Here is a 13,803-nt window from a genome sequence, read left to right as displayed (position 1 = left end):
AGGGGTCTGAATACTTAGTCTTGTTATTGTGTTACTTTTTTTCTACTTTTTTATTTTATTTTAGCAAATATTTTCTTACTTACTTAAAAACAAAATCTGCATTGTTGGTTAAGGGCTAAGTAAGCATTTTATGTCAGGTCTGTATTTTATTTGATTTGATTTAACCTGCTCTTTCCATGACATAGACTGACCAGGTAAATCCAAGTGAAAGCTATGATCCCTTATTGATGTCACGTGTTAAATCCTGTCACGTCCCCCTCTCTGGCGCTCGAGGTCGCCAGGCTGCTCATCATTACATACATCGGTTACCATTGTTACGCACACCAGCGCTTCATCGGACTCACCTGGACTCCCTCAATGTCATTGATTGCCTCCCCTATATCTGTCACTTCATCAGTTTCATTCCCGTGTCTGCATTGATGTTGTTTGTTTCTCTTGTCCAGATGCTGTTCTTGTTTAGTTTCATGTCTATTTATTATTAAATCCTCACTCTGTACTTGCTTCCCGTCTCCCAGTGTCTGTGGTTACAGAACCGTTACAAAATCCACTTCAATCAGTGTAGAGGAAGGGGGAAGAAACAGGTTAAATAATATTTTTTAAGCCTTGAGACAGTTGAGACATGTATTGTGTATATGTGCCATTCAGAGGGTGAATGGGAAAGACAAAATATTTAAGTGCCTTTGAACGGGGTATGGTGGAAGGGGCCAGACGCTCCGGTTTATGTCAAGAACTGAAACACTGCTGGGTTGTTCATGTTCAACAGTTTCCTGTGTGTATCAAAAATGGTCCACCACCCAAAGGACATCCAGCCAACTTGACACAACTGTGGGAAGCATTGGAATCAACATAGGCCAGCATCCCTGTGGAACGCTTTCGACACCTTGTAGAGTCCATGCCCCAACGAATTGAGGCTATGAGGGCAGGAGGGAGGGTGCAACTCAATTTTAGTTAGATGTATGACAAGTAGTATAGAGCTGTGGCTCAGAGTATTGTATCTGTATCCTATTTAAAGTTTTCTCATTGAATTTGGTGTTTTTTTCACCTGTTCAGAGAAATTAGTCATTGAAGTTGTTAGGTTTATGTCCCATCCTACTTCCTGATATCACCAGGTTCTGACCACCAGATAGTATTTTTATTTTATTTATTTTTTACATTTACAGTAACGTGTATGTGGATTGTTCTAAAATGTGGTAGATTCATGCAGAAATAGGATCATTTTGTCTGCTAGGATGGCATTGAGACATGTCAGTCTGTTTTAACAGATGCTAGGGATGCCATCTGTGGGATAAAAGCTTTTAATCACAGATAAATCCATTGGACTGTGTAGCAAAGGCATTTAAGAGCTTAAAAAGCAGTCCCTCTGGGAGACTTTCACACGCTTTACCATGCTGATTTCCGACTTCACCACTACATCGATAGGCTATCGTTTTTGTAAAAGTAATTGATAGGCCCTACAAAAATTCACTTGGAGTAATACCAAAGAGCAATGACCACCGCTTGTCTGTCTTTGGCAGGCTAAAATGACAGTCATGCATAAACATGACTCCTGTATGAAAGTTTTGGTACTAGTGGGAGGGACTAATTTAGGTCACACTTCCTTATTGATTGGTTGGCATAAGCAAACGTGACAGTCCCCTTCAAATAATTGTCTGGTAAGAATAACTAACTTGCCATATATATATATTTGCCTATATTTTCCCTATTAAACAGAGAAATATGTAAGAATTTATATAGTTTAGGAGCGAAGAGGTGACATATCGCTTGAAGAGCAACTCCTACTTCCGTGTTGTCCCTCAATGTAAAGCAGTCCTATTACAGGAAGCTGTAGCCTAATCTGTAGGGGTTAATCCGCGCAGTTTACAGGTATTTAACCATCAAAGTCTTCGAATGTTACATTGTATCGTTGAACAACATACGTTAGAACCTATATCAATGTTCGTGACATTCGAATCCACCGAGTAATTTTTTAATTTTTTAATTTTTTTTAAATACATACATAGGTAGGTTGCGTTATAGTCTATCATAGTGCCATTTATGTAGCTGATGTTAAAACGTAGACTTTTGAATAAACCTTTAATTTAGCTTACCCAACGTTTTAACGTATTTACGACTGAACTCATGTTCACGATTTAATGTTACAGTGTGCCCTTGATCGACCCTCTTTCAATGTAATTTGATGAAGTGAAGGAGCAGCGATTTCGGAGAATACGGACGATATAAGATACATGTAGCAAAACCAAAAATTAAATCGCTGCCCACGTCAGAGGAACTGCGGTACATTAGCGGAAGAATGCCAGCGGGTAAGCGAAGTGATTGTTTTTGAAGAATGTTTTAAATTGAAAGGTTGTGGTACTTGTTGTCAACAGCGGTAAATTGACGAAGGGGATCGCTTGTTCAACCCATAGCGTATTTCACAATGTGTCCATTAGTCCATCCAAAGGTGTTCAAAGCATGGTTTTGATGGAATTATCAGGGCCATCATAAATTGTTTAAAATCGAGCAGACATTTCTTTGATGCACAAGGAATCGCTCTTTGTTTGTGTGTCGCAACGTTGTGTGTTCACTCAACTCAAATATGAGATTCTATAGGCATTGGTGGAATTAGCCTTGTGTAAAATAAATTGTGGTGTTTGAATTAGTTGTCAGTACCTTGACTTGAAGACTACGTTTAGGACTGTGGGCAATATGACATAAGATAAAAAGGTAAACGCTAGGCGCAGAATTAGGCCTGGTTTCTGATTGACAGTGGATGTGTTTGCACGTTCTTGGGTCTAGGTCAAAGATTAAGGGCTGGGTTCAATCTGTATCGCTGACGGGAAACGCACTTTTCACGCCATTTCGATAATTGTGACTTTTTCGTAGCAGGGTTGAATTATGTTCAAATTTTAAAGGTCATTTCTGCAACCAGCGGGAACATTGCCTTTAAATTGTCAATTGCGCTATACAGCGGATCTTCAGTCTACGGATTGAGTAGAGCCCTAATTTGTCTGTAAACCACTCTAAATTCTTCTCACATGCTTCACGATGAAGCTATCTAAACAAATGCATATATTTTCACAATTTTGAGCCAGGACGTATTTGAGTCTTAATCCGGATCAGATATTTAAACGTTTTTGGATAATGTGGTCACATAAACTGAGGGAGATTTGAACGTAATTATGTTACCAAACGTTGCATCTGCACAGTTCTTCCAGTAAATGTGTTTTTGTGACACATTCTGTGTACATTTTCGAAGTAGTCCTTGTGCATGAAAGTGTATGGTTTGTTGAATTTGAAATCAATGGTTTTTGTTTCGCGTACATTTTAAAGTGAGAAATCTGAGTCTCCAGGTCATTTTGTTACTGTGGAATTGCCCAGCTGTAACATGATACCCTCATACATTGATATTGTTTAGGCCAATGCGTCAGTGGAATATGGCCTGTTTGTGTAAATGCTCAAAGTGTGTGTGTGTGTGTGTGTGTGTGTGTGTTAGAGCCGGGTTTTCCAACTTTTCTTGCCCTGGCAAAGTGGCGACCCAGGGATGTTTGCAACCCCCCAAAAAAATATTCAAAACATTTTTTAATTAAAATATTTGTAGACAGTTTCATTATGTTGACCTCACCACAGTTCATTGGAAGTGTAAACTCGATTATACCTTTCTAGCTATCTTGGCAGCGTAGAGGAAATGTTGCTCTTGTAAAGCAAATTTCTGCAATTCAAAATTGTTCTATTGAGCTATAAGTTTAGTTTTATAGCTAATGTCCTGCAATTCTATGCATTTTGCCATGGCTAATCCTGTGTTCCTCTGCTTAAAAACAAAATCAATGGGCATTTCTCCTGAATTCCCGTTTTTTGGAATTTCAGATTCTCCCTGACTTTCTAGCTTTTATTTGATTGTTAGTTCTCAAAGATGGTATAATACAAAAAGTGTGTATGATATATCCCCAGTACAAAGTTTGGACACAACTACTCATTCAAGGGTTTTTCTTTAGTTCAACTTTTTTCTACATTGTCCAATAATAGTAAAGATATTAGAACTAGGGAATCATGTAATAACCAGAAAGTGTTAAACAAATCAAAATATATTTGAGGTTCTTCAAGTAGCCACCCTTTGCCTTGATGACAGCTTTGCACACTCTTGGCATTCTCTCAACCAGCATCACCTGGAATACTTTTCCAACAGTCTTGAAGGAGTTCCCACATATGCTGAGCACTTGTTGGCTGCTTTTCCTTCACTTTGCGGTCCAACTCATCCCAAACCATCTCAATTGGGCTGAGGTCAGGTGATTTGTGGAGGCCAGGTCATCTGATGCAGCACTCCATCACTCTCCTTGGTCAAATAGCCCTTACATAGCCTGGAGGTGTGTTTTGGGTCATTTGTCCTGTTGAAAAACAAATGATAGTCCCACTAAGCGCAAACCGGATGTGATGGTGTATCACTGCAGAATGCTGTAGTAGCCATGCTGGTTAAGTGTGCCTTGAACCCTAAATAAAGTAGACAGTGTCACCAGCAAAGCACCATCAAACCGCCTCCTCCATGCTTCACGGTGGAAACCACACATGCGGTGATCATCCGTTCACCTACTCTGCGTCTCACAAAGCCAAAAATCTCAAATTTGGACTCATCGGTCCAGAAGATAGATTTCCACTGGTCTAATGTCTATTGCATGTGTTTCTTTGCCCAAGCAAGTCTCTTCTTATTATTGGTGTCCTTTAGTAGTGGTTTCTTTGCAGCAATTTGACCATGAAGGCCTGATTTTCATACAGTCTCCTCTGAACAGTTGCTGTTGAAATGTGTCTGTTACTTGAACTCTGTGAAGCATTTATTTGGGCTGCAATTTCTGAGGCTGGCAACTCCAATGAACTTATCCTCTTCAGCAGAGGTAACTCTGGGTCTTCCTTTCCTGTGGCGGTCCTCATGAGAGCCAGTTTCATCATAGCGCTTGATGGTTTTTGCAACTGCACTTGAAGAAACTTCAAAGTTCTTGAATTTTTCCAAATTGATTGACCTTCATGTCTTAAATGAAAGTCCATCATTACTTTATCTTTGCTTATTTGAGCTGTTCTTGCCATAATATGGACTTAGCCCTATTTGGTAATCGACCATCTTCTGTATACCACCCCTACCTTGTCACAACACAACTGATTGTCTCAAATGCAATGAGACATAAATAAATTCCACAAATTAACTTTAACAAGGCACATCTGTTAATTGAAATGCATTCCAGGTGACTGCCTCATGAAGCTGGTTGAGAGAATGCCAAGAGTGTGCATAGCTGTCAAGGCAAAGGGTGGCTACTTTGAAGAATCTCAAATATAAAATATTTAGACTTATGATTGGTACTGTATATGAGTTAGAACACTATCAGAAGATATCTTAATCTGGTTTGGGTCATTTAAATTGACACTGAAACTGAAAATTACCACTTAGACGCCCCGCCTAAGAATTCTCTACACCGAAAAAACCCTGTAATTAGCTCTAGTGCCTGTAATTTCCTCCAAATTAAAGGGATGGTTTGAGATTTTGTCAATGAAGCCATTTATCTACTCATTAACACCTAAAGTGTTAAGCACCTCAATTAAGTAATTAGCTAAGACAAAACCGTTGCCTTTATGTCCGCCAAGGCTTGACTGAAGCTGGGGGAGTTTTTTACATACATACATACATACATACATACATACATACATACATACATACATACATACATACATACATACATACATACATACATACATACTCAACTGATTGGTATAGTGCTGTACTTTGTTTTGTCTTCCCATTGTTTCCCTGCACACTATTGTTCAGCTGAGAACTCCACATGTTCCCTGTTTTGAAGTGTAGGCCTAATTGTTTTCCACAGACGACGGCCTTGTTCACACTGAAGACTGATGTAGATGACAATTTGGATTGTTTTCGAACATTCCCTTGGGTGAAGTTGCCCTAGAGGGCCTGAACATTGATCTTGGGTTGGTGTCGCATTTTCCCAACTGGTTAAATATGATCGACAAATGAAGCCCATTGAGTGCCCCCACATTGTTGAATGGCAGACTATGATCTGTTTACACACAATATTAATACTTGTGGTCGTGTAGTGTCTACTGGGTTTATCTTCTCACTGGTAGTCAATGATTCATTGAATTAAAGGTCCTTAATTTACCATCAAGTCCACACACACATCTGGGTTGTGACTCGTAGGGAAGAAACATTTTGAAATGGCGAGATACTACCTGAACTTGTGACGTTGATTTTTTTTTTTTACTTTAGTGCGCCTTACTGAACAGGATCCTGGTTTTCCAAGTGTAGGCCTAAATCTGTTTTCAGATTTTTAGACAAATTCCAGACATACGTGTGCGTCACCAGACTCAATTACCGGGATGGCTAACTCTGGAAATCCATTCGGTCACCACTGAGCTAGGTAGATATGCATTTTCTTTTAAAGGTGCATGCTTTGGTGCCGCTAGGGCAGTTCAGACGGCTGGCTGATTACTTATCTTAAATTGCTTCTAAATATTTTATGTTTTTATTGCGTTGGAATTGTAAATATTGTGTGCTGGGCTCCCTTGCAAAGGAGGCTTTGGTCTCAATGGGATTTCCCTGTTTCATTCCAAGTGCATTTATTTATTATTTTTTAACCTTTATTTCAACAGAAGCAAACAAGCCTAAACGGGGAGGGATCTACCTAAATTTGTCAATTTTAAGAAACTCATTTGTTTTCTGGTACGAAATGTTTTTCAACGTTGTGCATTAATGAATACACCCCACTGTAGTGTTGCACCCCTGGAAGACTGGTCACATTCAGTAGCACACAATGTGAGGGCACCCAAACCTCTCCAATCAGAACACTTTCTCCTATGTGTGCCTGCTGACTGCAACCCTGGTCAAGTTTTACAACTTTGAAATTAGTCAACTGATGTCGAAGCTTATTACACATGAAATTCAGCTATGTCTAGATGCATCCCAAAATGTAATGGCAGTTGCTTCAAATTGCAAAGTCTGTTGCCTTTTCTCCATTGTTACTTTTGTCTTTGTGTATAGAACTTAACACAGGCTTCTTTGGTAATTCGATGGACCTTGCCAGAGAATGGATTTGATATACATACACCCTGCTGACTTACTTTGAGATGCTAATTGTGAAACTAAAATGCGTTAAAAAGGCAACTCTTACATTGGGCTGCATTGTTTTGATCTTCTATTAAGGAATTGGATGTTTGGTGGTACAGGCACATTAAGGATCGTTCCCCCTTTTCACAAGCTGTAATTTGTATGCATTGCCAAAGACTCGTTGGGTGAAGAAGGATTTGGCTTAAATATATATAAATATAATGCTTTTCCATCGCCTATGTCACGTTGCATCTTTTTGGGATTGGAATTGTATGCTTGTGTGGGATAAGATTCCTTTGTGAAATTTCCTGTTTTGGGGGATTTTCACTTTTTAAAGTAGACCTATTTTTGTGTATGTGTGCATGCATGCGTGTTTCGTATTTTCACGGGGTCTTTGTCATTATTTTTGCAGAGAGGATTGTTGAAGTAAACACTAACATTATAACCCACTGCAAAGAGTTGTCCCTGGTCTGCCTCTGCATTGTACTACACAGAGCACCAAGGATGGCTGGCTAGCCAGCCAGCCACCGACCGCCCCAGACAGCTAGCTGTCTGGCTGGGTAGGTAGGTGGGTGGGTAGGTGGCTGGCTGTCTGGGTGGGTAGGTGGCTGTCTGGGTGGGTAGGTGGCTAGTTAGCCAGCCGCCTGGCTGGGTTGCTGGCTGGCTAGCTGTATAGGTGGCTGGCTGGCATGCTACCTACCTACCTACCTAGACAACTGGCTAGCCAGGCGGCTGGGTAGGTGGGTAGGTGGGTGGGTGGCTGACTGGCTGGCTAGCTTTCTGGGTGGCTGGATTGCTTTCTGTCTAGGTAGGTAGGTTGCTGGCTGGTTGGCTGTCTGGGTAGGTAGTTAGCTGGCTGGCTGGCTGGCTAGCTAGCTGTCTGGGTGGGTAGGTGGCTTGCTGGGTAGGTGGCTTGCTGGCTAGGTGGCTGGCTGGCTAGGTGGCTGGCTGGCTAGGTGGCTGGTTGGCTAGCTTGCTGGTTGGCTAGCTAGCTGGGTGGTTTCATTCAGATCTAGGATGTGTTGTTTAAGTGTTCCCTTTTATTTTTTTGAGCAGTATAGGAAAAATACCAAGAGGGATGAATACTTTCGCAAGCCACTGTATGTGTCTGGGTAGTGGGTGCTCTTCTAGCTGCCTGGGTGGGTAGGTAGGTAGCTGTGTGACAATTTTAACACATGTTCTGTGGTAAAATGTAGGACTGGTGAACTAGCTATTGTTAGCTAGCTTCAACTGATGTTGTCTGGCTCTAGCTAGCTAATGTCTGAAGTTATTAGTGTAACAAACCTTCCATAAACTAATATAGCTAGCCACCTTTCTCTGCCTGTTCGTTAGCTAGCTAATTTTCAGCTGACTGGTGTTAGTAACTAGCTACAGAGGCTGGCTGCTGGACTTTGTACAATCAAGCTAACATTAGCTAGGTAACAGCTAGGCTAGGTAACAGCTAGGCTAGGTAACAGCTAGGCTAGGTAACAGCTTAGCTAGGTAACAGCTTAGCTAGGTAACAGCTAGGCTAGGTAACAGCTAGGCTAGGTAACAGCTAGGCTAGGTAACAGCTAGGCTAGGTAACAGCTAGGCTAGGTAACAGCTAGGCTAGGTAACAGCTAGGCTAGGTAACAGCTAGGCTAGGTAACAGCTAGGCTAGGTAACAGCTAGGCTAGGTAACAGCTAGGCTAGGTAAGCTAGGTAACAGCTAGGCTAGGTAAGCTAGGTAACAGCTAGGCTAGGTAAGCTAGGTAACAGCTAGGCTAGGTAAGCTAGGTAACAGCTAAGCTAGGTAAGCTAGGTAACAGCTAAGCTAGGTAAGCTAGGTAACAGCTAGCTAGGTAAGCTAGGTAACAGCTAGCTAGGTAACAGCTAGCTAGGTAAGCTAGGTAACAGCTAGCTAGGTAAGCTAGGTAACAGCTAGCTAGCTCAGTGTTTCTTAATCCTGGTCCTGGGGACCCAAATGGGTGCACATTTTTGTTTTTGCCCTAGAACTACACAGCTGATTTGAATCAGGTGTGTAGTTCTAAGGCAAAATCTAAAATGTTCACCCATTTGGGTCCCCAGGACCAGGATTACGAAACACTGACCTGTCAAAATGTTTGCATTTATTGATTAACCCGGGTGAGGCAGCGGTCTAAGGCGCTAATTCTCAGTGCTAGACATCACAACAGACTCTGGTTTGATTCCAGGCTGTATCACAACCGGCTGTGATTGGTAGTCCCATAGGGCGGTGCAAGAAATACTCTTAAATCAATTGCTAACGACCCTGTTAAAAAAAATCTGGTATGTGATTCTTGGTAACGGTCGGACGGCTCATTACAAGAGGCAGGGAGTATATTGTGTAACGCCAATCAAGTTGTTTCGCAAATCTTCATCGAGATTTGCTAAAATATGATGGTAGGGAGACTTGAATTAACACTGCGCTTCAACTAATGCCTATCATCGCTTCTATAATAAATCCCCTGATGTGTTCTCACATGACATCTTATCAGAGTCTTTTTAATCTCTTGTGTCTGGCAAACCAGCTTCACCATATGCACAGTGCATTGTTCAATACTATAAAGGCATGCTACGCTCTCCTTTGCACTATAGGCTGACCAAGCTGAGATGTGCTGATAAAGTCCATACAGCTGTGACTCATTGGCTAATTAAGGGTATAATTGGCCGCACAATTACATCAAAAATGTTACATAACCTGCATGTGTTGTACTGACTTATGTTACAACAAATAATGTAATCACACCAGATAGTGTATTAAAGGGATGGTTCCCAATTTTACATTGCATGGGGTTTTGGTGTAAAAAAAAAAAAAAAGTTATCTGCATTTAACTTTCCCTTTTAACTTTACAAGTTATGATTCCTTGGGCTCTTTGCAATCACTGTTTTTCTCATTGTAAAATGCCCTTGTCTTTCCTCAGTTATCCTCAATGTACATCTCTGGAAGAGAAACATCGAAGGGCTCTCTAACAATACCTCCTAGGACTCAAATCAGTGTCAGGCTGGGCTATTGTGCTGAATAGATGGGCATGGAAGTGCAGCTACTGCCTTTAGCCACCTGGGTCTGCTGTTTTTGACACACACACCCTAGATGCCAGAATCTCTACTACTTCAAAACCGGACCGATCCCACGCAAGAGTAATTACTCTTCAATGGATGATTTAAAAACCTGCAGATCACCTATTTCGGCCAAATACCGGGTCCAAAACTAGCCAGTGAATATTGTCATTTCTAACCGCCTGCACAGTAATGGGACAGCCCTGCATCTTGTGTATTGTGTTTGTTTGAGCTACTGCACATGTGTAGTTGCCCAATGAGGGCATGCAGTAGGGAACTTGCAACCCTGGTTAGGCTGCTGCTGCAGTGCTGCTATCTGCACTGTTCAGCGCTTCTGGTGTTAGCGAGGAGAACTGAAGCACTGCAAGGTCAGAGCTGAGACTCACAGGGAGAGGAGGGGGGGGGGGGGGGGGGAGGAGTCGGTGTAGGTACCTGGCAGGTCCTATGCAAACCACTCCCCAGCTGTGAGTCACTCACTATAGGTGACGAGATGGATTCGGAGAACGACTCTGGTAGGGTGTCTTTCAGTTCCGCTGTTCCAGTCTCGAACTTACCTCTCGGTTTTAGTGACTTTTTTTTACATGGTATTTATGTAAGCTTTTTCCATCATTAAACAACATTCTGTCATGGCGATTATTTTAGATGACAAATAAGATGTTTGTGACACAGCTTTCTAAACCTCTCCCCTTTTCACTGTATGCATTGCCCATTCTACCTCCTCCCCTCCCGACTTACCCAGTAAATCCAACTTCTCCTTTTGTCAAGATTTTGTGAATCAGTGAGAGATTTCCTAGTTCCTTTGCAGATACACAGCAGGGACCATCCCCACTTTTAGCCACCTGATGTTTTGAAATAAAATATTTAATCATAATGAACCACCAGATGAACATTTTGAAAATACAAAATTCAAATCAGTGTTTCTTATTAAACAATGTCATTATAAGCGCCTAGGTAGTCCTTCCCTGTGTCTGTCCATTTTCCTCAATTTGATGCCTTATGAACACAAACCAGCTATTTAAAGAAAAGAGAACACCTCTGTTTTTGTTTGACACCACATTGAATTACCCAGGTGTCCTTCTCCCTTGTGACTGGAGATGTGCAATTGGGTGCTGTGCTGCTGTGTTAAAACTGCTCTAAACCAGGAGGTCATCTGTTGTCTTTCATGCTCAATTGCCCCCTAGACACACGTACCCTCACCAGCCAGACTGCTGCCAGACACACGAGCCCAATCCCTCAGTTATCTCGGTGAAGCCTATGTTCTCGTTTCCTACCCCTCAAGGTGCTCTCTGTCAACGGACTGTCCCCGGCCTGGGGCCACAGCTTTTAAACCTACTGCGACTCGACCAACGTGATATACAGTGTATTCAGACCCCTTGACTTTATCACATTTACTTACGTTACAACCTTTATTCTAAAATTGATGAAGAACATTTTAAAACTATCTACACACAATTCCCCATAATGACAAAGTGATAAATAACTGGTATTTATAAATGTTTGGAAATTAATAAAAAATAAAGATACCTTATTTACATAATTATTCAGACCCTTTGTTATAAGACTCGAAATTGAGCTCAGGTGCATCCTGTTTCCATTGATCTTCCTTGATGTTTCTACAACATGATTGGAGTCAACCTGTGGTAATTTCAATTGATTGGACATGATTTGGAAAGGCACACAGCTGTCTATATAAGGTCCCACAGTTGACAGTGCAAAGACCAAGCCATGAGGTTGAAGGAATTTTCCATAGAGCTCAGAGACAGGATTGTGTTGAGGCACAGATCTGGGCAAGGGTAATACAAAATGTCTGCAGCATTGAAGGTCCCCAAGAACACAGTGGCCTCCACCATTCTTAAATGCAAGATGTTTGGAACCACCGAGATTCTTCCTAGAGCTGGCTGACTGGCCAAACTGAGCAATTGGGGGAGAAGGACCTTGGTCAGGGAGGTGACCAAGAACCCGATGGCCACTCTGACAGAGCTCCAGAGTTCCTCTGTGGAGATCCTTCCAGAAGGACAACCATCTCTGCAGCGCTCTACCAATCAGACCTTTCTGGTAAAGTGGCCAGATGGTAGCCACGCTTCAGTAAAAGGCACATGACTGCCCTCTTGGAGTTTGCCAAAAGGCAACTAAAGGACTCGGACCATGAGAAATTAGATTTTCTGGTCTGATTGCCAAGTGTCACGTCTGGCGGAAACCTGGCACCCTCCCTACAGTGAAGCATGGTGGTGGCAGCATCATGCTGTGGGGATATTTTTCACCGGCAGGGACTGGAAGACTAGTCAGGATCGAGGAAAAGATGAACGGAGCAAAGTACAATGATCCTTGAAGAAAACCTGCTCAGGACCTCAGACTGGGGTGAAAATTCACCTTCCAACAGGACCACGACCCTAAGCACACAGCCAAGACAATGCAGGACTGGCTTCGGGACAACTCGATGAATGTCCTTGATTGGCCCGTATAGGGCCCGGACTTGAACCCAATCAAAACACCGGAAAATAGCTTTGCAGAGGTTCCCCATCCAATCTGAAAGAGCTCAAGAGACTGCAAAAAAAAAAAGGCATTATAATGAATATTAGTGTAGATATGACAGCATTCAAAAATAGTCAATTGTCAGCTCGTGCTTGTGTGCATAGTCACGCAATTGCATAAGTTTGAATAAATGTAGTTATCCCTTGTCCTAACTTTCCCTTGCTTGACACACTTTTGCATACCTTTTTGTTTGGTTGTAGTGCATAATAGTCTGTGGTTTTCTCTGTCACATTGTCTTGTCATTCTTCAGAATCTTTGCACCACAATGCCTGTGCAGGTGCATTATTAGAGGATAGAATTCCCATCTCTCTTTGTTCATGGAGCCTGCCAGAATTGTTTTCTTTGCAAGCAACTTGTTTGCCGATGACCGTGAAGTGAAGAAATTGTACATGGTGACATTTCTCCCCTTCCCAATGTAAGGTTCCACAAGCCTCATCGCCACATTCTCCAGCACTCGTTTGCTCACCTGCTGCCTGATGTGGATATTGTTCCAGATATTGAAAGCTGTGCAGCATGTACAATTATGCATGCTCTGTGTAGCCTACTCCAAGTAGGCCAGAGTAGACTGATAAGATTGCTTTGATTTGGTGAACTGATACAGGTAACATACCATTTTAAGATTAAGCCTGTAATTAGAATGGAGACAATAGAATGGCCCACTCTTTTCTTCATTCACAATTGGTGATTACATAATTAGTTATCGTTCGCTTCCCCTTGTTCTTCAACTCAGCCATTCTCCCCATCATACTTTAGTGAATTGATTTAAACTTATTTCCGTATAGTTTTATGTTCACTTTCGTGGCATTTGTCGAGGTGATTATGAGCTGGGCACTGCACTGTCAGAAGGAGCGGATCGACCATACTGTTGGGGGGCGGCAACGGGGGAAAATCCAAAAATGACATGCCTTCCTAAAATTCCAGTTCTGTTTTTGATATTAAGATTCTGACAATGGCGGTATGTTTATATAAACTTATTTAGGAAAAGTGAAGGACTGAGGGGGGGGGGCATAACTTAAAAATTGCACACAAAAGGCTGCTTTAGCGGTTCTAGTGTTAATTATGGATATTTTGAAATCGTAGTTTGGGGGTTAAATGGCCGCCAGTAGTGAATCAATTAGGCCGTGTGTGTGTGTGTGTGTGTGTGTGTGTGT

At 41.9% G+C, this 13,803-nt stretch overlaps 1 protein-coding gene across 4 annotated transcripts in view; it reads left to right on the top strand.

Annotated features, from left to right (window-relative positions):
- Window positions 1-1,631: 1,631 nt before the first annotated feature.
- Window positions 1,632-13,803, top strand: part of efr3a (EFR3 homolog A (S. cerevisiae)) — a 243,809-nt gene continuing 231,637 nt past the window's right edge. The window contains exons 1-2 of one of the 4 annotated variants that reach the window (XM_029703942.1): window positions 1,773-1,863; window positions 2,142-2,300. In XM_029703942.1, the coding sequence (XP_029559802.1) occupies window positions 2,291-2,300 (10 nt within the window). In that variant the 5' untranslated portion in view covers window positions 1,773-1,863; window positions 2,142-2,290. The other 3 variants (XM_029703943.1, XM_029703945.1, XM_029703944.1) reach the window with 3 other exon arrangements.

The sequence above is a fragment of the Salmo trutta genome, chromosome 21 (genome assembly GCF_901001165.1).
Source record: "Salmo trutta chromosome 21, fSalTru1.1, whole genome shotgun sequence".
NCBI classification, from domain to species: domain Eukaryota; kingdom Metazoa; phylum Chordata; class Actinopteri; order Salmoniformes; family Salmonidae; genus Salmo; species Salmo trutta.
Note: the sequence above shows the minus strand (reverse complement) of the source record. Positions and strands in the feature narration are given on the sequence as shown.